At 46.2% G+C, this 23,802-nt stretch overlaps 1 protein-coding gene across 1 annotated transcript in view; it reads right to left on the bottom strand.

Annotated features, from left to right (window-relative positions):
- Positions 1–665: 665 nt before the first annotated feature.
- The window catches only part of llgl1 (LLGL scribble cell polarity complex component 1), a 59,723-nt gene continuing 36,586 nt past the window's right edge, over positions 666–23,802 (bottom strand). The window contains exons 10-25 of the mRNA XM_029747711.1: positions 22,829–23,046; positions 21,567–21,634; positions 20,204–20,390; positions 18,963–19,067; positions 18,421–18,713; positions 16,985–17,135; positions 16,187–16,325; positions 14,066–14,159; positions 13,783–13,972; positions 13,225–13,416; positions 10,509–10,581; positions 8,712–8,823; positions 4,407–4,462; positions 4,153–4,288; positions 2,254–2,336; positions 666–983 (exon numbers count right to left, since the gene is read on the bottom strand). Of these exons, the coding sequence (XP_029603571.1) occupies positions 2,258–2,336; positions 4,153–4,288; positions 4,407–4,462; positions 8,712–8,823; positions 10,509–10,581; positions 13,225–13,416; positions 13,783–13,972; positions 14,066–14,159; positions 16,187–16,325; positions 16,985–17,135; positions 18,421–18,713; positions 18,963–19,067; positions 20,204–20,390; positions 21,567–21,634; positions 22,829–23,046 (2,093 nt within the window). The 3' untranslated portion in view covers positions 666–983; positions 2,254–2,257. The remainder of the gene's footprint in view (positions 984–2,253; positions 2,337–4,152; positions 4,289–4,406; positions 4,463–8,711; positions 8,824–10,508; positions 10,582–13,224; positions 13,417–13,782; positions 13,973–14,065; positions 14,160–16,186; positions 16,326–16,984; positions 17,136–18,420; positions 18,714–18,962; positions 19,068–20,203; positions 20,391–21,566; positions 21,635–22,828; positions 23,047–23,802) is intronic.

The following is a 23,802-nucleotide window of genomic DNA, read 5'->3' on the forward strand; positions in this document are numbered from 1 at the left end:
ATGGATAGAGGGAGATAGAGGAGGGGTGACCAGGTGTAGTGTGTATCAGTGGTTAGATAGAGGGAGGGGTGGAGGGAGATAGAGGAGGGGTGACCAGGTGTAGTGTGTCTCAGTGGTTAGATAGAGGGAGGGGTGGAGGGAGATAGAGGAGGGGTGACCAGGTGTAGTGTGTATCAGTGGTTAGATAGAGGGAGGGGTGGAGGGAGATAGAGGAGGGGTGACCAGGTGTAGTGTGTATCAGTGGTTAGATAGAGGGAGGGGTGGAGGGAGATAGAGGAGGGGTGACCAGGTGTAGTGTGTATCAGTGGTTAGATAGAGGAGGGGTGACCAGGTGTAGTGTGTATCAGTGGTTAGATAGAGGGAGGGGTGGAGGGAGATAGAGGAGGGGTGACCAGGTGTAGTGTGTATCAGTGGGTAGATAGAGGAGGGGTGGAGGGAGATAGAGGAGGGGTGACCAGGTGTAGTGTGTATCAGTGGTTAGATAGAGGGAGGGGTGGAGGGAGATAGAGGAGGGGTGACCAGGTGTAGTGTGTATCAGTGGTTAGATAGAGGGAGGGGTGGAGGGAGATAGAGGAGGGGTGACCAGGTGTAGTGTGTATCAGTGGTTAGATAGAGGGAGGGGTGGAGGGAGATAGAGGAGGGGTGACCAGGTGTAGTGTGTATCAGTGGTTAGATAGAGGAGGGGTGACCAGGTGTAGTGTGTATCAGTGGTTAGATAGAGGGAGGGGTGGAGGGAGATAGAGGAGGGGTGACCAGGTGTAGTGTGTATCAGTGGGTAGATAGAGGAGGGGTGACCAGGTGTAGTGTGTATAGTAGATAACAGTCCATCATGATGTTCTTCAGTCCTTTCCTCAGTAGCTGAAGAGGTCACATGGTCAGTCCAACAACCCCGTGATTGGGGGGAGGAGAGGAGGAGTAATGGTGGCAGGAGGCATCACATGATGTCTGTCCGTCGTCCAGATCCTCCCACAGCACAGACAGACCTGGTGGACAGACAGACAGACATCTATATCCCATCTATAGTAGGTCTGCGTCAGAAACAGGCGCATCAGTCTGGCCTCGCAGCGTTAGAAACAGGCGCGTCAGTCTGGCCTCGCAGCGTCAGAAACAGGCGCGTCAGTCTGGCCTCGCCGCGTCAGAAACAGGCGCGTCAGTCTGGCCTCGCCGCGTCAGAAACAGGCGTGTCAGAAACAGGCGCGTCAGAAACAGGCGCGTCAGAAACAGGCGCGTCAGTCTGGCCTCGCCGCGGTAGAAACGAGGGGAACCCTGGGGTAGGGGGGTATAATGTGTGTATATATATATATATAAAACGTGTGTAGTGGTGTGTACAGTGAGTGTGTGTGTATAGTGTGTGTGTGTGTAGTGAGTGTGTGTGTATAGTGTGCGTGTATACTGTGTGTGTGTCTGTGTATAGTGTTGTGGTGTGTGTAGTGTGTGTATAGTGTGTGTGTGTATAGTGTGTGTATAGTGTGTGTGTGTGTGTATAGTGTGTGTGTGTGTATATAGTGTGTGTGTGTGTGTATATAGTGTGTGTGTGTGTGTATATAGTGTGTGTGTGTGTGTGTGTGTGTGTACTGAGTGTGTGTGTGTGTGTGTATAGTGTGTGTGTGTGTATAATGTGTGTGTGTGTGTATACTGTGTGTGTGTATAATGTGTGTAGTGTGTGTGTGTGTGTGTGTATGTGTGTGTGTGTGTGTGTGTGTGTAGTGTATACTGTGTGTGTAGTGTATACTGTGTGTAGTGTAGTGTGTGTGTGTGTGTGTAGTGTAGTGTGTGTGTATAGTGTGTGTGTGTGTAGTGTAGTGTGTGTATAGTGTGTGTGTAGTGTAGTGTGTATAGTGTGTGTGTAGTGTGTATAGTGTGTGTGTAGTGTAGTGTGTATAGTGTGTGTGTAGTGTAGTGTGTATAGTGTGTGTGTAGTGTGTATAGTGTGTGTGTAGTGTAGTGTGTATAGTGTGTATAGTGTGTGTGTGTAGTGTAGTGTGTATAGTGTGTGTGTGTGTGTATAGTGTGTGTGTGTGTATAGTGTGTGTGTAGTGTGTATAGTGTGTGTATAGTGTGTATAGTGTGTGTATAGTGTATGTGTAGTGTAGTGTGTATAGTGTGTGTGTAGTGTAGTGTGTGTAGTGTGTGTGTGTAGTGTGTATAGTGTGTGTATAGTGAATAGTGTGTGTGTAGTGTGTATAGTGTGTGTATAGAGTAGTGTGTATAGTGTAGTGTGTGTGTAGTGTGTATAGTGAATAGTGTAGTTACCTGTTCAGGTGATGAGGATTCCTAGAGAGCATCCGTCCTCCTCTGTGATGTTCCTCAAGTTATTCTCTACCTCGTCCACGGTACTACACACACACACACACACACACACACACACACACACACACACACACACACGCAGAGACACACACACACACACACACGCAGAGACACACACACACACACACACACACACACACGCAGAGACACACACACACGCAGAGACACACACACACACACGCAGAGACACACACACACACACACGCAGAGACACACACACACACGCAGAGACACACACACACACACACACACGCAGAGACACACACACACACACACGTATATCAGACGTCGACGTGTTCGTGCTAACGTGTCTGGGGTCGATACTTACGAATATTATAAAAAGTTTACGTTTAAGCATCAGCCAATTAAAATCATTGACACAGTCGCATGTGATCAAAGGCTACAATGTTAGCTGTTCCCATTACATAACCTGGCACATTTAGCCCTATGCTAGCTGTTCCTATTACATAACCTGGCACATTTAGCCCTATGCTAGCTGTCCCCATTACATAACCTGGCACATTTAGCCCTATGCTAGCTGTTCCCATTGCATAACCTGGCACATTTAGCCCTATGCTAGCTGTTCCCATTACATAACCTGGCACATTTAGCCCTATGCTTGCTGTTCCCATTGCAAAATCTGGCACATTTAGCCCTATGCTAGCTGTTCCCATTACATAACCTGGCACATTTAGCCCTATGCTAGCGGTTCCCATTACATAACCTGGCACATTTAGCCCTATGCTAGATGTTCCCATTACATAACCTGGCACATTTAGCCCTATGCTAGCTGTTCCCATTACATAACCTGGCACATTTAGCCCTATGCTAGCTGTTCCCATTACATAACCTGGCACATTTAGCCCTATGCTAGCTGTTCCCATTGATTAACCTGGCACATTTAGCTCTATGCTAGCTGTTCCCATTACATAACCTGGCACATTTAGCCCTATGCTAGCTGTTCCCATTACATAACCTGGCACATTTAGCCCTATGCTAGCTGTTCCCATTGCATAACCTGGCACATTTAGCCCTATGCTAGCTGTTCCCATTACATAACCTGGCACATTTAGCCCTATGCTAGCTGTTCCCATTGCATAACCTGGCACATTTAGCCCTATGCTAGCTGTCCCCATTACATAACCTGGCACATTTAGCCCTATGCTAGCTGTTCCCATTGCATAACCTGGCACATTTAGCCCTATGCTAGCTGTTCCCATTACATAACCTGGCACATTTAGCCCTATGCTAGCTGTTCCCATTACATAACCTGGCACATTTAGCCCTATGCTAGCTGTTCCCATTACATAACCTGGCACATTTAGCCCTATGCTAGCTGTTCCCATTACATAACCTGGCACATTTAGCCCTATGCTAGCTGTTCCCATTGCATAACCTGGCACATTTAGCCCTATGCTAGCTGTTCCCATTAAGAACGTCTGTTAAATGACGTAACACGTTAATGTAACTAAGTCTCTCTGGATGAGAACGTCTGTTAAATGACGTAACACGTTAATGTAACTAAGTCTCTCTGGATAAGAACGTCTGTTAAATGACGTAACACGTTAATGTAACTAAGTCTCTCTGGATAAGAACGTCTGTTAAATGACGTAACACGTTAATAATGTAACTAAGTCTCTGGATCAGAACGTCTGTTAAATGACGTAACACGTTAATGTCTCTCTGGATGAGAACGTCTGTTAAATGACGTAACACGTTAATAATGTAACTAAGTCTCTGGATGAGAACGTCTGTTAAATGACGTAACACGTTAATAATGTAACTAAGTCTCTGGATGAGAACGTCTGTTAAATGACGTAACACGTTAATGTAATATCTTACGTGATGAAGTCCCTGACGTCCTCTACTGTGAGATCTCCGGTAGTGTCCAGACTGAGGTCAACCATGCTGAGGGGGGAGTCCAGAGGGGAGAGGGGAGGTGGGGAGGACAGGCCACACTGGGGGTCCTCGGTTAACCCTGGGGGGGGGGGGGTCAGGGGTTAGAGGTCAGACTGAGGTCATGTGAAAGGGGGATTGGTTAACAGCAGGGCTAGTAACTGTTAGCAGAAGGACCGATGTGAAGCGTTCCACGTTACCTTCAGCCCGGTTCCGGTGAGTCCCGTTGGCCCGGAGAGGCATGGCTGCGTCGTCGCTACGGAGACAGAGAACAGCATCAGAGCAGTAGCTCACTGTTGTTGTCGATACTGGAGAACAACCTCAGTGCACCATGGGAGAAAGGCCTAATCACTTTCATATGGAAAAACAAGCCACATAAGATAGAAAAGAGAGGTTATCACCAACGGGGTTTGTCGTTTGTGACGACCGTCTAAATGTCTTAGACTTCACTCTCTTTAAATCAGTTATCAAAAAGGACAACTGGGTTAAAAAAAAAGGTACTTAAAAAAATCCTCTTAGTTTCTGGAATATTATACCTCACTTTGTTTTTTTCAAAATGCTCAGAGGGCTTAATATTTTTTACTACAATGTCCCCTAATATCGTGGGGGGTAAACTTCCTGTGAAGTTTATATCGTGGGGGGTAAACTTCCTGTGAAGTTTATATCGTGGGGGGTAAACGTCCTGTGAAGTTTATATCGTGGGGGGTAAACTTCCTGTGAAGTTTATATCGTGGGGGGTAAACGTCCTGTGAAGTTTATATCGTGGGGGTAAACGTCCTGTGAAGTTTATATCGTGGGGGTAAACTTCCTGTGAAAGTGGGGCGGCTTTTCACAAATCAAATCAAAAGCAAGGCTTTAATGTGCTGGGCTTTTCTGTATAAACACAACTTTTCACCTCAAATGTTTTATTTATGGAATAAGGGGTCGATATTATATAGAAACGAGATGTTATTTTACCGTAATTGGTTCTCGAAAAACATTGTCCTTGTCAGCCAATTAGTTTTATTTTATTTATTTATTCATTTCACCTTTATTTAACCAGGTGGCTAGTAGAGAACAAGTCCTTTATTTAACCAGGTGGCCAGTTGAGAACAAGTCCTTTATTTAACCAGGTTGGCTAGTTGAGAACAAGTCCTTTATTTAACCAGGTGGCCAGTGGAGAACAAGTTCTCATTTACAACTGCGACCTGGCCAAGATAAAGCAAAGCAGTTCGACAACATACAACAACACAGAGTTACACATGGAGTAAACAACATACAGTCAATAATACAGTAGAAAAATAAGTCTATATACAATGTGAGCAAATGAGGTGAGATAAGGGAGGTAAAGGCAAAAAAATGCCATGGTGGCAAAGTAAATACAATATAGCAAGTAAAACACTGGAATGGTAGATTTGTAGTTTGAAGAAAGTTCAAAGTTAAAATATAAATAATATGGTGCAAAGGAGCAAAATAAATAAAATAAATAAATAAATAAATAGTTAGCATTAGTTGGAATCTATTTCACGCGGAGATAATTTACGGAAAGATACAACTTTTGATGTTTCAAGCAAGGAATATGACACTGTTATTAAAGTTACACCTGGTGGGATAAAATCTTTACTTCAGAATATAATTTTGGAATATATCTCTGATTGTAACCGATATCCAGGTGAATATGGCATTGGTTTAACTAGATAAGAAATTCCAACAATTGTTTATTAAGGGATATTTTCGACAGGAAAGTCTATTCCCTCTGCGATATTTTGTTGTGCTTCATTGGTTTTGATGTAAACGGGCGCCGTGCTTGGCTTGATTTCTAAATATAGACCTGATGGCTCAAGTGAATGCCGTTTTTTTTTGTGAACTAGAAACTGAATCTATTAAACACTTATTTTGTAATTGTTTACATAGTGAGGTGTTCTGGACTGGATGTAAAACTAAATATATATATATATATCTATCTATCTCTTGGCAACAAAAATACATACAACCGTTGAAAAAATCTTAGTTTGACATATTATTTTTACTACACACTGATTCCACAATTGAATGTCATAAATATCTTTATTTTATTTTAGGACAATTGATTATTATTTTTATTATTATAAACAAATCAACACTTATGAACATTTATGAAAAAAAAGGGCTCTTTTTAATAAAAAATAAAAAAATCTGATTTGGGAAACAATTTAGAATCATTAAAACGTATCCAAAACAAAACATTTCAAATAAATGTATTTGCTACATGTCCGTATTTAATATAATGTATTTGCTACATGTCCGTATTTGATATAATGTATTTGCTACATGTCCGTATTTGATATAATGTATTTGCTACATGTCCGTATTTAATATAATGTATTTGCTACATGTCCGTATTTGATATAATGTATTTGCTACATGTCCGTATTTAATATAATGTATTTGCTACATGTCCGTATTTGATATAATGTATTTGCTACATGTCCGTATTTAATATAATGTATTTGCTACATGTCCGTATTTAATATAATGTATTTGCTACATGTCCGTATTTGATATAATGTATTTGCTACATGTCCGTATTTGATATAATGTATTTGCTACATGTCCGTATTTGATATAATGTATTTGCTACATGTCCGTATTTGATATAATGTATTTGCTACATGTCCGTATTTGATATAATGTATTTGCTACATGTCCGTATTTAATATAATGTATTTGCTACATGTCCGTATTTAATATAATGTATTTGCTACATGTCCGTATTATATATGTATTTGCTACATGTATTTTGCTTGCTACATGTCCGTATTTAATATAATGTATTTGCTACATGTCCGTATTTAATATAATGTATTTGCTACATGTCCGTATTTAATATAATGTATTTGCTACATGTCCGTATTTAATATAATGTATTTGCTACATGTCCGTATTTAATATAATGTATTTGCTACATGTCCGTATTTAATATAATGTATTTGCTACATGTCCGTATTTAATATAATGTATTTGCTACATGTCCGTATTTAATATAATGTATTTGCTACATGTCTGTATTTAATATAATGTATTTGCTACATGTCTGTATTTAATATAATGTATTTGCTACATGTCCGTATTTGAATATAATGTATTTGCTACATGTCCGTATTTAATATAATGTATTTGCTACATGTCCGTATTTAATATAATGTATTTGCTACATGTCCGTATTTAATATAATGTATTATTTATATTATTATTATTTTAACAAGTATATTCCTTATTTCTTTGTGGAATCTGGTGTTGGGAGATTAGTTTGGGGGAAAGGCCCTTTCCTGTTTCATCATGACAATGCCCCCCCTGTGCACAAACCGAGGTCCATACAGAAATGGTTTGTCGAGATCAGTGTGAAAGAACTTGACTGCCCTGTACAGAGCCCTGACCTCAACCCCATCGAACACCTTCGGGATGAATTGGAACGCTGATTGCGAGCCAGGCCTAATCGCCCAACATCAGTGCCCGACCTCACTAATGCTCTTGTTCCTGAATGGAAGCAAGTCCCTACAGCAATGTTCCAACATCTAGTGGAAAACCTTCCCAGAAGAGTGGAGGCTGTTATAGCAGCAAAGGGGGGGACCAACTCCATATTAATGACTTCCCAGAAGAGTGGAGGCTGTTATAGCAGCAAAGGGGGGACCAACTCCATATTAAAGCCTTCCCAGAAGAGTGGAGGCTGTTATAGCAGCTAAGGGGGGACCAACTCCATATTAAAGCCTTCCCAGAAGAGTGGAGGCTGTTATAGCAGCAAAGGGGGACCAACTCCATATTAATGACTTCCCAGAAGAGTGGAGGCTGTTATAGCAGCAAAGGGGGACCAACTCCATATTAAAGCCTTCCCAGAAGAGTGGAGGCTGTTATAGCAGCAAAGGGGGGGGGGACCAACTCCATATTAATGCCTTCCCAGAAGAGTGGAGGCTGTTATAGCAGCAAAGGGGGGACCAACTCCATATTAAAGCCTTCCCAGAAGAGTGGAGGCTGTTATAGCAGCTAAGGGGGGACCAACTCCATATTAATGACTTCCCAGAAGAGTGGAGGCTGTTATAGCAGCAAAGGGGGGGACCAACTCCATATTAAAGCCTTCCCAGAAGAGTGGAGGCTGTTATAGCAGCTAAGGGGGGACCAACTCCATATTAATGACTTCCCAGAAGAGTGGAGGCTGTTATAGCAGCAAAGGGGGGGACCAACTCCATATTAAAGCCTTCCCAGAAGAGTGGAGGCTGTTATAGCAGCAAAGGGGGGGACCAACTCCATATTAATGACTTCCCAGAAGAGTGGAGGCTGTTATAGCAGCAAAGGGGGGGACCAACTCCATATTAAAGCCTTCCCAGAAGAGTGGATTAACACAGGAGGTGTGAGGACGGGAGGTGAGAGGACAGGAGGGGAGAGGACAGGAGGTGTGAGGACAGGAGAGGACAGGAGGTGTGAGGACAGGAGGTGTGAGGACAGGAGAGGACAGGAGGTGTGAGGACAGGAGAGGACGTTAGTGTAGTGACCTGATGTGTTGCTCCAGCGGTCGCTCCAGCTCCACAGTACACAGAGGTTCAGTGATGACTTTAGCTGACAGGGAGAAACGCTGGTACTCTGATGGGGAGATCAGGTAGAACCCTACACACACAGAGAGAGATCAGGTAGAACCCTACACACACAGAGAGAGATCAGGTAGAACCCTACACACACAGAGAGAGAGATCAGGTAGAACCCTACACACACAGAGAGAGATCAGGTAGAACCCTACACACACAGAGAGAGATCAGGTAGAACCCTACACACACACACACACACACAGAGAGAGATCAGGTAGAACCCTACACACACAGAGAGAGATCAGGTAGAACCCTACACACACACACACACACACACACACAGAGAGAGAGATCAGGTAGAACCCTACACACACACACACACACACACACACACACAGAGAGAGATCAGGTAGAACCCTACACACACACAGAGAGAGAGAGAGATCAGGTAGAACCCTACACACACAGAGAGAGAGATCAGGTAGAACCCTACACACACAGAGAGAGAGATCAGGTAGAACCCTACACACACAGAGAGAGATCAGGTAGAACCCTACACACACACACAGAGAGAGAGATCAGGTAGAACCCTACACACACACACAGAGATCAGGTAGAACCCTACACACACAGAGAGATCAGGTAGAACCCTACACACACAGAGAGATCAGGTAGAACCCTACACACACAGAGAGATCAGGTAGAACCCTACACACACAGAGAGAGAGATATCAGGTAGAACCCTACACACACAGAGAGAGAGATCAGGTAGAACCCTACACACACAGAGAGAGAGATCAGGTAGAACCCTACACACACAGAGAGAGAGATATCAGGTAGAACCCTACACACACAGAGAGAGAGATCAGGTAGAACCCTACACACACAGAGAGAGAGATCAGGTAGAACCCTACACACACAGAGAGAGAGATCAGGTAGAACCCTACACACACAGAGAGAGAGATCAGGTAGAACCCTACACACACAGAGAGAGAGAGATCAGGTAGAACCCTACACACACACAGAGAGAGAGAGATCAGGTAGAACCCTACACACACACACAGAGAGAGATCAGGTAGAACCCTACACACACACACAGAGAGAGATCAGGTAGAACCCTACACACACAGAGAGAGTTCAGGTAGAACCCTACACACACAGAGAGAGAGATCAGGTAGAACCCTGCACACACAGAGAGAGATCAGGTAGAACCCTACACAGAGAGAGAGAGATCAGGTAGAACCCTACACACACAGAGAGAGAGATCAGGTAGAACCCTACACAGAGAGAGAGAGAGAGATCAGGTAGAACCCTGCACACACACAGAGAGAGAGATCAGGTAGAACCCTACACACACAGAGAGAGATCAGGTAGAACCCTACACACACAGAGAGAGATCAGGTAGAACCCTACACACAGAGAGAGAGAGAGAGATCAGGTAGAACCCTACACACACGGAAACAATTTAACGATATTGTTGTGTGTGTTGTGGTGTTTGTGTGTGTGTGTGTGTGTGTGTTTTGCAGTGTGTGTGTGTGTGTGTGTGTTTTGCAGTGTGTGTGTGTGCGCGTGTGTGTGTGTGTGCGTGTGTGTGTGTGTTTTGCAGTGTGTGTGCGTGTGTGTGTGTGTTCGTGCGTGCGTGTGTGTGTGCGTGTGTGTGTGTGTGTTCTCACCCTGGCCGTTCTTTGTGAAGACACAGGAAGCGATGCCAATGTGTGTGTGTGTGTGTGTGTGTCTGTGTGTTTTGCAGTGTGTGTGTGTTCTCACCCTGGCCGTTCTTTGTGAAGACACAGGAAGCGATGCCACTGATGTCCTCTTTACGGATACAGTCATAACGCACCTACAGACAGACAGAGGTTAACGTTTTAGTGACAGGGGGCAGTATTCGGAAATTCGGATGAAGGACGTGCCCATATTAAACTGCCTGCTACTCCTGCCCAGAAGGTAGGATATGCATATTAGTAGATTTGGATAGAAAACACTCTGAAGTTTCTAAAACTGTTTGAATGATGTCTGTGAGTATAACAGAACTCATATGGCAGGCAAAAACCTGAGAAAAAATCCAACCAGGAAGTGAGTTTGTAGTTCCATCTAATCCCTATTCAAACTACAGTGTCTGTGGGGTCATTTTGCACTTCCTAAGGCTTCCATTGGCTGTCAACAGCCTTTAGAAACTTGTTTCATCCGTCTACTGTTACTGGGCAGAGAATAGGGAGCTCAGTCAATCAGTGGACTGCCTGGGACCAGTGAGTTGTTTACTGCGCAGGCACATTGGCACGCCTCCCCTTCTTTTTCCTCTGTAATGAATACGCTATTGTCCGGTTGGAATATTATCGATGTTTTATGTTAAAAAGATCCTAAGGACTGATTGTAAACAACGTTTGACATGTTTCTATGAACGGTAATGGACTTTTTGACTTTTCGTCTCTGGTTCTGCGCTCGCGCGTTATGCCTTTGGATTAGTGACCTGAACACGCGAACAAAACAGAGGTATTTGGACATAAATATGGAGTATTTCGAACAAAAACAACATTTCTTGTGGAAGTGGGAGTCCTGGGAGTGCATTTCGTAAGGGAAGATTTATAATACTAATTCTGAGTTTAGTTGAATCCAGAACTTGGCGGGTATCTGTATAGCTTGCTTTGATGGCTGAGCTCTGTACTCAGAATATTGAAAAATGTGCTTTCGCTGAAAAGCTATTTTAAAATCTGACACAGTGGTTGCATTAAGGAGAAGTGTATCTATAATTCTTTCAATAACTGTTGTAAAGTTTATCAACGTTTATGATGAGTATTTCTGTAAATTGATGTGCTCATTCAACGTAAGTTTTGGTGGGAATACATTTTCTGAACATCATGCGCCAATGTAAAATGGGGTTTATGGATATAAATATGAACTTTATCGAAAAAAACATGCATGTATTGTGTAACATAATGTCCTAGGTGTGTCATCTGATGAAGATCATCAAAGGTTAGTGCTGCATTTAGCTGTGGTTTGGGTTTTTGTGAAAATATGCTTGCTTTGAAAATGTCTGTGTGATTTTGGGCTGGGTACTCTGCTGACATAATCTAATGTTTTGCTTTCGCTGTAAAGCCTTCTTGAAATCGGACAATGTGGTTGGATTAAGGAGAGGTGTATCTTTAAAATGGTGTAAAATAGTTGTATGTTTGAGAAATTTGAAATATGAGATTTTTGTTGTTTTGAATTTGGCGCCCTGCTATTTCACTGGCTGTGTCCCGCAGGTGGGACGCTAGCATCCCAGATACCCTAGAGAACACTAACACTGCAACACACACACACACACACACACACTGCAACACACACACCCACACACTCTGCAACACACACACACACACAGCAACACACACACGTACGTCAGGTACATTAAACAGGTGAAGGTCTCCCAGGTTAGTCAGACAGACCCCCCCCCCCCACCTGTGGTCGTAGGACAGGTACGTTAAACAGGTGAAGGTCTCCCAGGTTAGTCAGACCCCCCCCCTACCTGTGGTCGTAGGATAGGTACGTTAAACAGGTGAAGGTCTCCCAGGTTAGTCAGACCCCCCCCCCCTACCTGTGGTCGTAGGACAGGTACGTTAAACAGGTGAAGGTCTCCCAGGTTAGTCAGACCCCCGCCCCTACCTGTGGTCGTAGGACAGGTACATTAAACAGGTGAAGGTCTCCCAGGTTCGTCAGACAGACCCCCCCCCCCCCCTACCTGTGGTCGTAGGACAGGTACATTAAACAGGTGAAGGTCTCCCAGGTTAGTCAGACCCCCCCCCCCCCCCACCTGTGGTCGTAGGACAGGTATATTAAACAGGTGAAGGTCTCCCAGGTTAGTCAGACCCCCCCCCCCACCTGTGGTCGTAGGACAGGTATATTAAACAGGTGAAGGTCTCCCAGGTTAGTCAGACCCCCCCCCCCCCCACCTGTGGTCGTAGGACAGGTACATTAAACAGGTGAAGGTCTCCCAGGTTCGTCAGACAGACCCCCCCCCCCCCCTACCTGTGGTCGTAGGACAGGTACGTTAAACAGGTGAAGGTCTCCCAGGTTAGTCAGACCCCCCCCCCCCACCTGTGGTCGTAGGACAGGTATATTAAACAGGTGAAGGTCTCCCAGGTTATTCAGACCCCCCCCCCCCCCACCTGTGGTCGTAGGACAGGTACATTAAACAGGTGAAGGTCTCCCAGGTTAGTCAGACCCCCCCCCCCTACCTGTGGTCGTAGGACAGGTACGTTAAACAGGTGAAGGTCTCCCAGGTTAGTCAGACCCCCCCCTACCTGTGGTCGTAGGACAGGTACATTAAACAGGTGAAGGTCTCCCAGGTTAGTCAGACCCCCCCCCCCTACCTGTGGTCGTAGGACAGGTACGTTAAACAGGTGAAGGTCTCCCAGGTTAGTCAGACCCCCCCCTACCTGTGGTCGTAGGACAGGTACATTAAACAGGTGAAGGTCTCCCAGGTTAGTCAGACCCCCCCCCCCCCTACCTGTGGTCGTAGGACAGGTACGTTAAACAGGTGAAGGTCTCCCAGGTTCGTCAGACAGACCAGACTGGTCTCACTGTAGTCCTCCTGGGCCGTGGAACACACCGTCACCGTGGCAACCCTCCGCACACGACAACCCTCATGAGCCGTCAGCTTGAACTTGGTCTTCGCACCGACCTTAGGAAGACTGAACACCTGTCAACACAATACACCTGTCAACACAATACACCTGTCAACACAATACACCTGTCAACACAATACACCTGTCAACACAATACACCTGTCAACACAATACACCTGTCAACACAATACACCTGTCAACACAATACACCTGTCAACACAATACACCTGTCAACACAATACACCTGTCAACACAATACACCTGTCAACACAATACACCTGTCAACACAATACACATACACCTGTTAACACTGACCTTAAAAAGACTGAACACCTGACTGACAGGTTCCTCCCAACAGGTGTGTGTGTATTAGTGAGTAGGTGTGTGTGTGTGTGTGTGTGTGTGTGTGTGTGTGTGTGTGTGTGTATATATATACACACCTTGAGTTGTTCCTCTGATGCGATGAGGACAGAGTGTGGGTTTGTCATGTCTGGAGCAGTAGCCAGGTCCAGAGAGGCTTGGTAAGGTTCCGGTAACGGTTTCCCCCGTCCGTCCAGAACACAGATGGACACGACTGGAGCTCTGTGCATCAGCTGAATCTCTTTACCCAACACGGCCTCCACACAGCCGCTCCCCTCCCCCCCCGGACCCCCCGGAGCCCCACGGCCGGACACACGGCCGCTCCCCTCCCCCCCCGGACCCCCCGGAGCCCCACGGCCGGACACACGGCCCGACCCAACACCCGGAACCTCTAACGCGTAAGCATACACACTCCCTGAGTTCGTCCCCGCCCACAGCGTCGGGCCGTGGTGAGTACCTGCAGGAGACAGAGACGTACACGTTAATATAGATACACACACATTAAACAGAGATGTACACGTTAATATAGATACACACACACATTAAACAGAGATATACACGTTAATATAGATACACACACATTAAACAGAGATATACACATTAACATAGATATACATTAAACAGAGATGTACACGTTACCATAGATACACACACACACATTAAACAGAGATGTACACGTTACCATAGATACACACACACACACATTAAACAGAGATATACACGTTAACATAGATATACATTAAACAGAGATGTACACGTTAATATAGATATACACACATTAAACAGAGATGTACACGTTAACGTAGATATACACACATTAAACAGAGATGTACACGTTAACGTAGATATACACACATTAAACAGAGATGTACACGTTAACGTAGATATACACACATTAAACAGAGATATACACGTTAACATAGATATACATTAAACAGAGATGTACACGTTAATATAGATATACACACACACATTAAACAGAGAAGTACACGTTAACATAGATACACACACATTAAACAGAGATGTACACGTTACCATAGATACACACACACATTAAACAGAGATGTACACGTTACCATAGATACACACACATTAAACAGAGATGTACACGTTAATATAGATATACACACACATTAAACAGAGATGTACACGTTACCATAGATACACACACATTAAACAGAGATGTACACGTTAATATAGATACACACACATTAAACAGAGATGTACACGTTACCATAGATACACACACACATTAAACAGAGATGTACACGTTAATATAGATATACAACAATCATACCGTCTCTAAGGTACGTATCAGACAGAATCATACCGTCTCTAAGGTACGTATCAGACAGAATCATACCGTCTCTGAGGTACGTATCAGACAGAATCATACCGTCTCTGAGGTACGTATCAGACAGAATCATACCGTCTCTGAGGTACGTATCAGACAGAATCATACCGTCTCTGAGGTACGTATCAGACAGAATCATACCGTCTCTGAGGTACGTATCAGACAGAATCATACCGTCTCTGAGGTACGTATCAGACAGAATCATACCGTCTCTGAGGTACGTATCAGACAGAATCATACCGTCTCTAAGGTACGTATCAGACAGACAGAATCATACCGTCTCTAAGGTACGTATCAGACAGACAGAATCATACCGTCTCTAAGGTACGTATCAGACAGACAGAATCATACCGTCTCCAAGGTACGTATCAGACAGACAGAATCATACCGTCTCTGAGGTACGTATCAGACAGACAGAATCATACCGTCTCTGAGGTACGTATCAGACAGAATCATACCGTCTCTAAGGTACGTATCAGACAGAATCATACCGTCTCTGAGGTACGTATCAGACAGACAGAATCATACCGTCTCTGAGGTACGTATCAGACAGAATCATACCGTCTCTGAGGTACGTATCAGACAGACAGAATCATACCGTCTCTAAGGTACGTATCAGACAGAATCATACCGTCTCTGAGGTACGTATCAGACAGAATCATACCGTCTCTGAGGTACGTATCAGACAGAATCATACCGTCTCTGAGGTACGTATCAGACAGAATCATACCGTCTCTAAGGTACGTATCAGACAGAATCATACCGTCTCTAAGGTACGTATCAGACAGAATCATACCGTCTCTAAGGTACGTATCGGACAGAATCATACCGTCTCTAAGGTACGTATCAGACAGAATCATACCGTCTCTGAGGTACGTATCAGACAGAATCATACCGTCTCTGAGGTACGTATCAGACAGAATCATACCGTCTCTGAGGTACGTATCAGACAGAATCATACCGTCTCTGAGGTACGTATCGGACAGAATCATACCGTCTCTAAGGTACGTATCAGACAGAATCATACCGTCTCTAAGGTACGTATCAGACAGAATCATACCGTCTCTAAGGTACGTATCAGACAGACAGAATCATACCGTCTCTGAGGTACGTATCAGACAGAATCATACCGTCTCTGAGGTAAGTATCGGCGAAACAGAGACATCGCACCACTCCCGATAGAGAGTCGTCGGCTGATCTCGGCTCGATCCTCCTCTGTACCGGAGCTACTTCCTCCTGGTCAGCTAGCGCTGCGTTGGCTTCCTGGATCTACACACACACACACAGGAAGTTATGTCACACCAACACACACTGGGTGTTACGTCACACTCATTGGATGCGCTGTGAGAATCAAATCTATTTTATACGTTTTGAGTACCGTTTCGAATTCTAGACATTCCCAATGATATATTTATTATTTATATATTCCCCATATAATGTTGGGCTAACATGGCTGCAGTAGAACAGCGTCATGTAGACTCATCGTGATGCTCATTCTAGACATCCAGGGTGCGTTGGGAAATTCCCACCGGAGTCCTCTGGTTTGAGAGTGCCGGCGAATTTACGAACGGCCCCGGTTGTTATGACAGTAAACATTGGCAAAAAAAATACCTTTATTTAACTAGGCAAGTCAGTTAAGAACAAATTATTCTTTACAATGACGGCCTACCGGGGAACAGTGGGTTAACTGCCTTGTTCAGGGCGCAGAACGACAGATTTGTACCTTGTCAGCTCGGGGATATGAACTTGCAACCTTTTGGTTACTAGTCCAACGCTCTAACCACTAGGCTACGCTGCCGCCTCGGTCAGAGCGCTGTACATCAAACTGTCTCACTACAGAAACAGAAGATAGACTAGCGTCCTGTCCAGGGGGTGAACTGTACATCAAGCTGTCTCACTGTGTGTGTGTGTCTGTGTGTGTGTGTTACCTTGCTGGTAGGGGTGGGGACGGGGCGTTTCTTCCCAGACACTCTACTCTTCCGGATCCTTCTGAAGCTCTGTCTGAGAGACTTCTTCAGACTCTTCACCCTGCTGAGAGGACCCTCCATTGCTAGGGAGTCGTTAGGGTGCAGGGTACACCTGGAGACAACAGAGAGACAGAACAGCTCAACACACCAGAGGACCCTCCGTCGCTAGGGAGTCGTTAGGGCGCAGGGTACACCTGGAGACAACAGAGAGACAGAACAGCTCAACAGCTCAACACACCAGAGGACCCTCCGTCGCTAGGGAGTCGTTAGGGCGCAGGGTACACCTGGAGACAACAGAGAGACAGAACAGCTCAACACACCAGAGGACCCTCCGTCGCTAGGGAGTCGTTACGGTGCAGGGTACACCTGGAGACAACAGAGAGACAGAACAGCTCAACACACCAGAGGACCCTCCGTCGCTAGGGAGTCGTTAGGGCGCAGGGTACACCTGGAGACAACAGAGAGACAGAACAGCTCAACACACCAGAGGACCCTCCGTCGCTAGGGAGTCGTTAGGGTACACCTGGAGACAACAGAGAGACTGAACAGCTCAACACACCAGAGGACCCTCCGTCGCTAGGGAGTCGTTAGGGCGCAGGGTACACCTGGAGACAACAGAGAGACAGAACAGCTCAACACACCAGAGGACCCTCCGTCGCTAGGGAGTCGTTAGGGCGCAGGGTACACCTGGAGACAACAGAGAGACAGAACAGCTCAACACACCAGAGGACCCTCCGTCGCTAGGGAGTCGTTAGGGCGCAGGGTACACCTGGAGACAACAGAGAGACAGAACAGCTCAACACACCAGAGGACCCTCCGTCGCTAGGGAGTCGTTAGGGCGCAGGGTACACCTGGAGACAACAGAGAGAGAACAGCTCAACACACCAGAGGACCCTCCGTCGCTAGGGAGTCGTTAGGGCGCAGGGTACACCTGGAGACAACAGAGAGACAGAACAGCTCAACACACCAGAGGACCCTCCGTCGCTAGGGAGTCGTTAGGGCGCAGGGTACACCTGGAGACAACAGAGAGACAGAACAGCTCAACACACCAGAGGACCCTCCATCGCTAGGGAGTCGTTAGGGCGCAGGGTACACCTGGAGACAACAGAACAGCTCAACACACCAGAGGACCCTCCGTCGCTAGGGAGTCGTTAGGGCGCAGGGTACACCTGGAGACAACAGAGAGACAGAACAGCGTGTGTGTGTGTGTGTGTGTGTACCTGTCCAGTACAGTCGTGTGTGTGTGTGTGTGTGTGTGTGTGTGTGTACCTGTCCAGTACAGTTGTGTGTGTGTGTGTGTGTGTGTGTGTGTCTACCTGTCCAGTACAGTCATGTGTGTGTGTGTGTGTGTGTGTCTGTGTGTGGTGTGGTGTGTGTGTCTGTGTGTGTGTGTCTACCTGGCCAGAACAGCAGTGTGTCTGTGATAGTCGAACAGTCCGAAGCCGTGACTCGTCCCGAACGCTACGAGGTTCCACTCCGCATGCAGCGTCACCGCGGTAACAGAGGCTGGGGGGAGGGCCTGCACCACGACCAATGGCTGGAAGCCTGGAGGGAAGGGGGCGGGGCTGGTTCGGGGCTCCAGCCTATCATGGCCCTTCCAGGTGAACCCCTCTCGGTCCTGAAGCAGGTCGACCGTGGAGACATCGACCGTGTGGTCCGACCGCTCATCACTCAGACCCAGCACGATCACCTGGAGACACAGAGACACACACAGAGACAAACAGACAGAGACAGACAGACAGACAGACAGACAGACAGACAGAGACAGACAGACAGAGAGAGACAGACAGACAGACAGACAGACAGACAGAGACAGATACAGACACAGCGACAGACAGACAGACACAGACAAAGAGAGAAGAAGAAGAGAGAGTGTCTAATTACACAAACACAGTTGTCCGTGTGTGTGTGTGTGTGTGTGTGTGTGTGTGTTCTGTACCTGTCCAGCGGTCCCGGCCACCACCAGTCTACAGCTGTATTTACAAAGACTGATCTTCTGTATCCCGAGACGAGGATCATCACTATACGGATCAAAACATCCCACCTGGAACACACATCATCATCATCACTATACGGATCAAAACATCCCACCTGGAACACACATCATCATCATCACTATACGGATCAAAACATCCCACCTAGAACACACACCATCATCATCACTATACGGATCAAAACATCCCACCTGGAACACACATCATCATCATCACTATACGGATCAAAACAGCCCACCTGGAACACACACCATCATCATCACTATACGGATCAAAACAGCCCACCTAGAACACACACCATCATCATCACTATACGGATCAAAACAGCCCACCTAGAACACACACCATCACCATCATCACTATACGGATCAAAACAGCCCACCTAGAACACACACCATCATCATCATCACTATACGGATCAAAACAGCCCACCTAGAACACACACCATCATCATCACTATACGGATCAAAACAGCCCACCTAGAACACACACCATCACCATCATCACTATACGGATCAAAACAGCCCACCTAGAACACACACCATCATCATCATCACTATACGGATCAAAACAGCCCACCTAGAACACACACCATCATCACTATACGGATCAAAACAGCCCACCTAGAACACATACCACCATCATCATCATCATCATCATCATCATCATCACTATATGGATCAAAACAGCCCACCTAGAACACACACCATCATCATCATCATCACTATACGGATCAAAACAGCCCACCTAGAACACACACCATCATCATCACTATACGGATCAAAACATCCCACCTGGAACACATACATCATCATCATCATCATCACCATCACTATACGGATCAAAACATAATGACTCCATACCCCACAATGACTCCATACCCCAGAATGACTCCATACCCCATAATGACTCCATACCCCATAATGACTCCATACCCCATAATGACTCCATACCCCACAATGACTCCATACCCCACAATGACTCCATACCCCACAATGACTCCATACCCCACAATGACTCCATACCCCATAATTACAAAGTGTAAACAGGTTTTTAGAAATGTTTGCAAATTTATAAGAAATGTGTGAGCGCGTGCTTCTGCGCATGTCTGCGTGTGTGTGTCTGTGTCTGTGTGTGTGTCTGTGTCTGTGTCTGTGTGTGTGTGTGTGTGTCTGCGTGTCCTGACCTTCCTAAAGGGAGGCCACTCCTCCTCTTGCAGTGCTTCGGGGTCGTTGGTAGGGTCCAGGGGGTCGTTGTTAGGGTCGTCGTTAGGGTCACAGTCAGTATGGAAGACGTTAGCCGTGCTGAGCTTGTAGAGGGGAGTCATAGCAACAGCAGACACATCCCAGAAACGCACTGTACCGTCCTCATGCCTACACACGCACGCACAGACACACACACACACACACACACACACACAGACACACAGACACACACTTCTTTTTAACATAACTCAATCCCCCCGCTGTAGTCTGCTCCTTTCATACTGCACACACACACACACACACACACACACACACACACACACACACACACACACACACACACACACGCACAGAGACGCACACACGCACACACACAGACAGACACACAGACACACAGACACACACACACACACACTTCTTTTTAACATAGTGGAGACAGGAGATACAGGTGGAGTTTTACATACAGCTTAGCCAAATACATTTAAACTCCGTTTTTTTTCCTCACAATTCTTCCTTGCTGAGCGGCCTTTCAGGTTATGTCGATATAGGACTCGTTTTAACTGTGGATATAGATACTTTTGTACCTGTTTCCTCCTGCATCTTCACAAGGTCCTTTGCTGTTGTTCTGGGATTGATTTGCAGTTTTCGCACCAAAGTACGTCCATCTCTAGGAGACAGAACTCGTCTCCTTCCTGAGCGGTATGACGGCTGCGTGGTCCCATGGTGTTTATACTTGCGTACTATTGTTTGTACAGATGAACGTGGAACCTTCAGGCGTTTGGAAATTGTTCCCATGGATGAACCAGACTTGTGGAGGTCTACAATTTTTTTTTCTAAGGTCTTGGCTGATTTCTTTTGATTTTCCCATGATGTCAAGCAAAGAGGCACTGAGTTTGAAGGTAGGCCTTGAAATACATCCACAGGTACACCTCCAATTGACTCAAATTATGTCAATTAGCCTATCAGAAGCTTCTAACGCCATGACGTCATTTTCTGGAATTTTCCAAGCTGTTTAAAGGCACAGTCAACTTAATGTATGTAAACTTCTGACCCACTGGAATTGTGATACAGTGAATTATAAGTGAAATAATCTGTCTGTAAACAATTGTTGGAAAAATGACTTGTGTCACGTACAAAGTAGATGTCTTAACCGACTTGCCAAAACTATAGTTTGTTAACAAGAAATTTGTGGAGTGGTTGAAAAACAAGTTTTAATGACTCCAACATAAGTGTATGTAAACTTCCGATTTCAAATGTACACACCTCTTCTAACATAGTGGAGACAGTAGGAAGACCCTGTGTGTGTGTGTGTGTGTGTGTGTGTGTGTGTGTGTGTGTGTTTACCCCGTCAGCAGCAACTCCTGTTGTTTGGGCGTAGGCGCTAGATTCTTCCCTCCACATATCGGCCAACTCTACACACACACACACACACACACACACACACACACACACACCACTTTAGGTTAGATGTCTGATACACACATTGCAGCAGAGAGACTAAATGTGAGAATAAAGCCTCATTCATCCAGCTGTGATGGCCTGTCCCTCTGATGGCCTGTCCCTCTGATGGCCTGTCCCCTCTGATGGCCTGTCCCCGCTAATACAGGCTAACCTGCTGCTAAGCTAACAACGCTAATACAGGCTAACCTGCTGCTAAGCTAACAACGCGAATACAGGCTAACCTGCTGCTAAGCTAACAACGCGAATACAGGCTAACCTGCCGCTAAGCTAACAACGCTAATACAGGCTAACCTGCTGCTAAGCTAACAACGCTAATACAGGCTAACCTGCTGCTAAGCTAACAACGCTAATACAGGCTAACCTGCTGCTAAGCTAACAACGCTAATACAGGCTAACCTGCTGCTAAGCTAACAACTCTAATACAGACTAACCTGCTGCTAAGCTAACAACGCTAATACAGACTAACCTGCTGCTAAGCTAAGAAGGACTTGCTAACCCAGTGAGCAGATACACCTAGGTCATATTCATTACTGCACACAGTAACAAAACATTTTGCAACGGTAAACAAAACACAAGTGTTTCTCATTGGACAAGTTCAGGACGTCCCTCACCGTTTCCATCTGGTTTCTACCATTTGGTGCCAAATGAATAAGACACTGGTTGGGGCAGGTGAGAACACCTGTGTGTGTGTGTGTGTGTGTGTGTGTGTGTGTGTGTGTATGTGTGTGTGACAGGGACGTGTGTGTGTGTGTGTGACGTGTGTGTGTGTGTGACGTGTGTGTGAGAGAGAGACAGGGACGTGTGTGTGTGTGTGTGTGACAGGGACATGTGTGTGTGTGTGTGAGACAGGGACATATGTGTGTGTGTGTGTGTGTGAGAGAGACAGGGACGTGTGTGTGTGTGTCAGTGACAGGGACATGTGTGTGTGTGTGTGAGACAGGGACATATATGTGTGTGTGTGTGTGTGTGTGTGTGTGTGTGTGTGTGTGTGTGTGTGTGTGAGACAGGGACGTGTGTGTGTGTGTGTGTGTGTGTGTGTGTGTGTGTGTGTGTGTGTGTGTGTGTGAGTGAGTGACAGGGACGTGTGTGTGTGAGACAGGGACATATATATGTGTGTGTGTGTGTGTGTATATACAGTGTCTCACCCCGTGTGCGTGTTGAGTGCCCTGGCTGTTCCCAGCGGTGGCCAGGCGGTCCCAGAGCTTGGCGGGGACGTCGTCCAGGTGACAGGATGTGGTGATGGCGGAGGAGTGGAGCGGGGCCAGGTAGGGAGGAGGGACAGAGGGCCACCCGGTGGTCAGGAGGTCTATTACAACCAGCTCCTCTTCTAGTAAAACCACTAGGGCTGAAGGATCATCATAGTCTGGGAGAGGAAATACACATTATTAATACAGGGGGGACAGAGGGCCACCTGGTGGTCAGGAGGTCTGGGAGAGGAAATACACATTATTAATACAGGGGGGGGCAGAGGGCCACCTGGTGGTCAGGAGGTCTGGGAGAGGAAATACACATTATTAATACAGGGGGGGGCAGAGGGCCACCTGGTGGTCAGGAGGTCTGGGAGAGGAAATACACATTATTAATACAGGGGGGAGTCAGGTAGAGAGGAGGGACAAAGGGCCACCTGGTGGTCAGGAGGTCTGGGAGAGGAAATACACATTCTTAATATAGGGGGGGGGGGGGGGTCAGGTAGAGAGGAGGGACAGAGGGCCACCCGGTGGTCAGGAGGTCTGGGAGAGGAAATACACATTATTAATAGAGGGGGGGTCAGGTAGAGAGGAGGGACAGAGGGCCACCTGGTGGTCAGGAGGTCTGGGAGAGGAAATACACATTATTAATACAGGGGGGGGGGTCAGGTAGAGAGGAGGGACAGAGTGCCACCCGGTGGTCAGGAGGTCTGGGAGAGGAAATACACATTATTAATACAGGGGGGGGGCAGAGGGCCACCTGGTGGTCAGGAGGTCTGGGAGAGGAAATACACATTATTAATACAGGGGGGACAGAGGGCCACCTGGTGGTCAGGAGGTCTGGGAGAGGAAATACACATTATTAATACAGGGGGGGTCAGGTAGAGAGGAGGGACAGAGTGCCACCCGGTGGTCAGGAGGTCTGGGAGAGG

This window comes from Salmo trutta, unplaced genomic scaffold, assembly GCF_901001165.1.
Source record: "Salmo trutta unplaced genomic scaffold, fSalTru1.1, whole genome shotgun sequence".
Classification (NCBI taxonomy): domain Eukaryota; kingdom Metazoa; phylum Chordata; class Actinopteri; order Salmoniformes; family Salmonidae; genus Salmo; species Salmo trutta.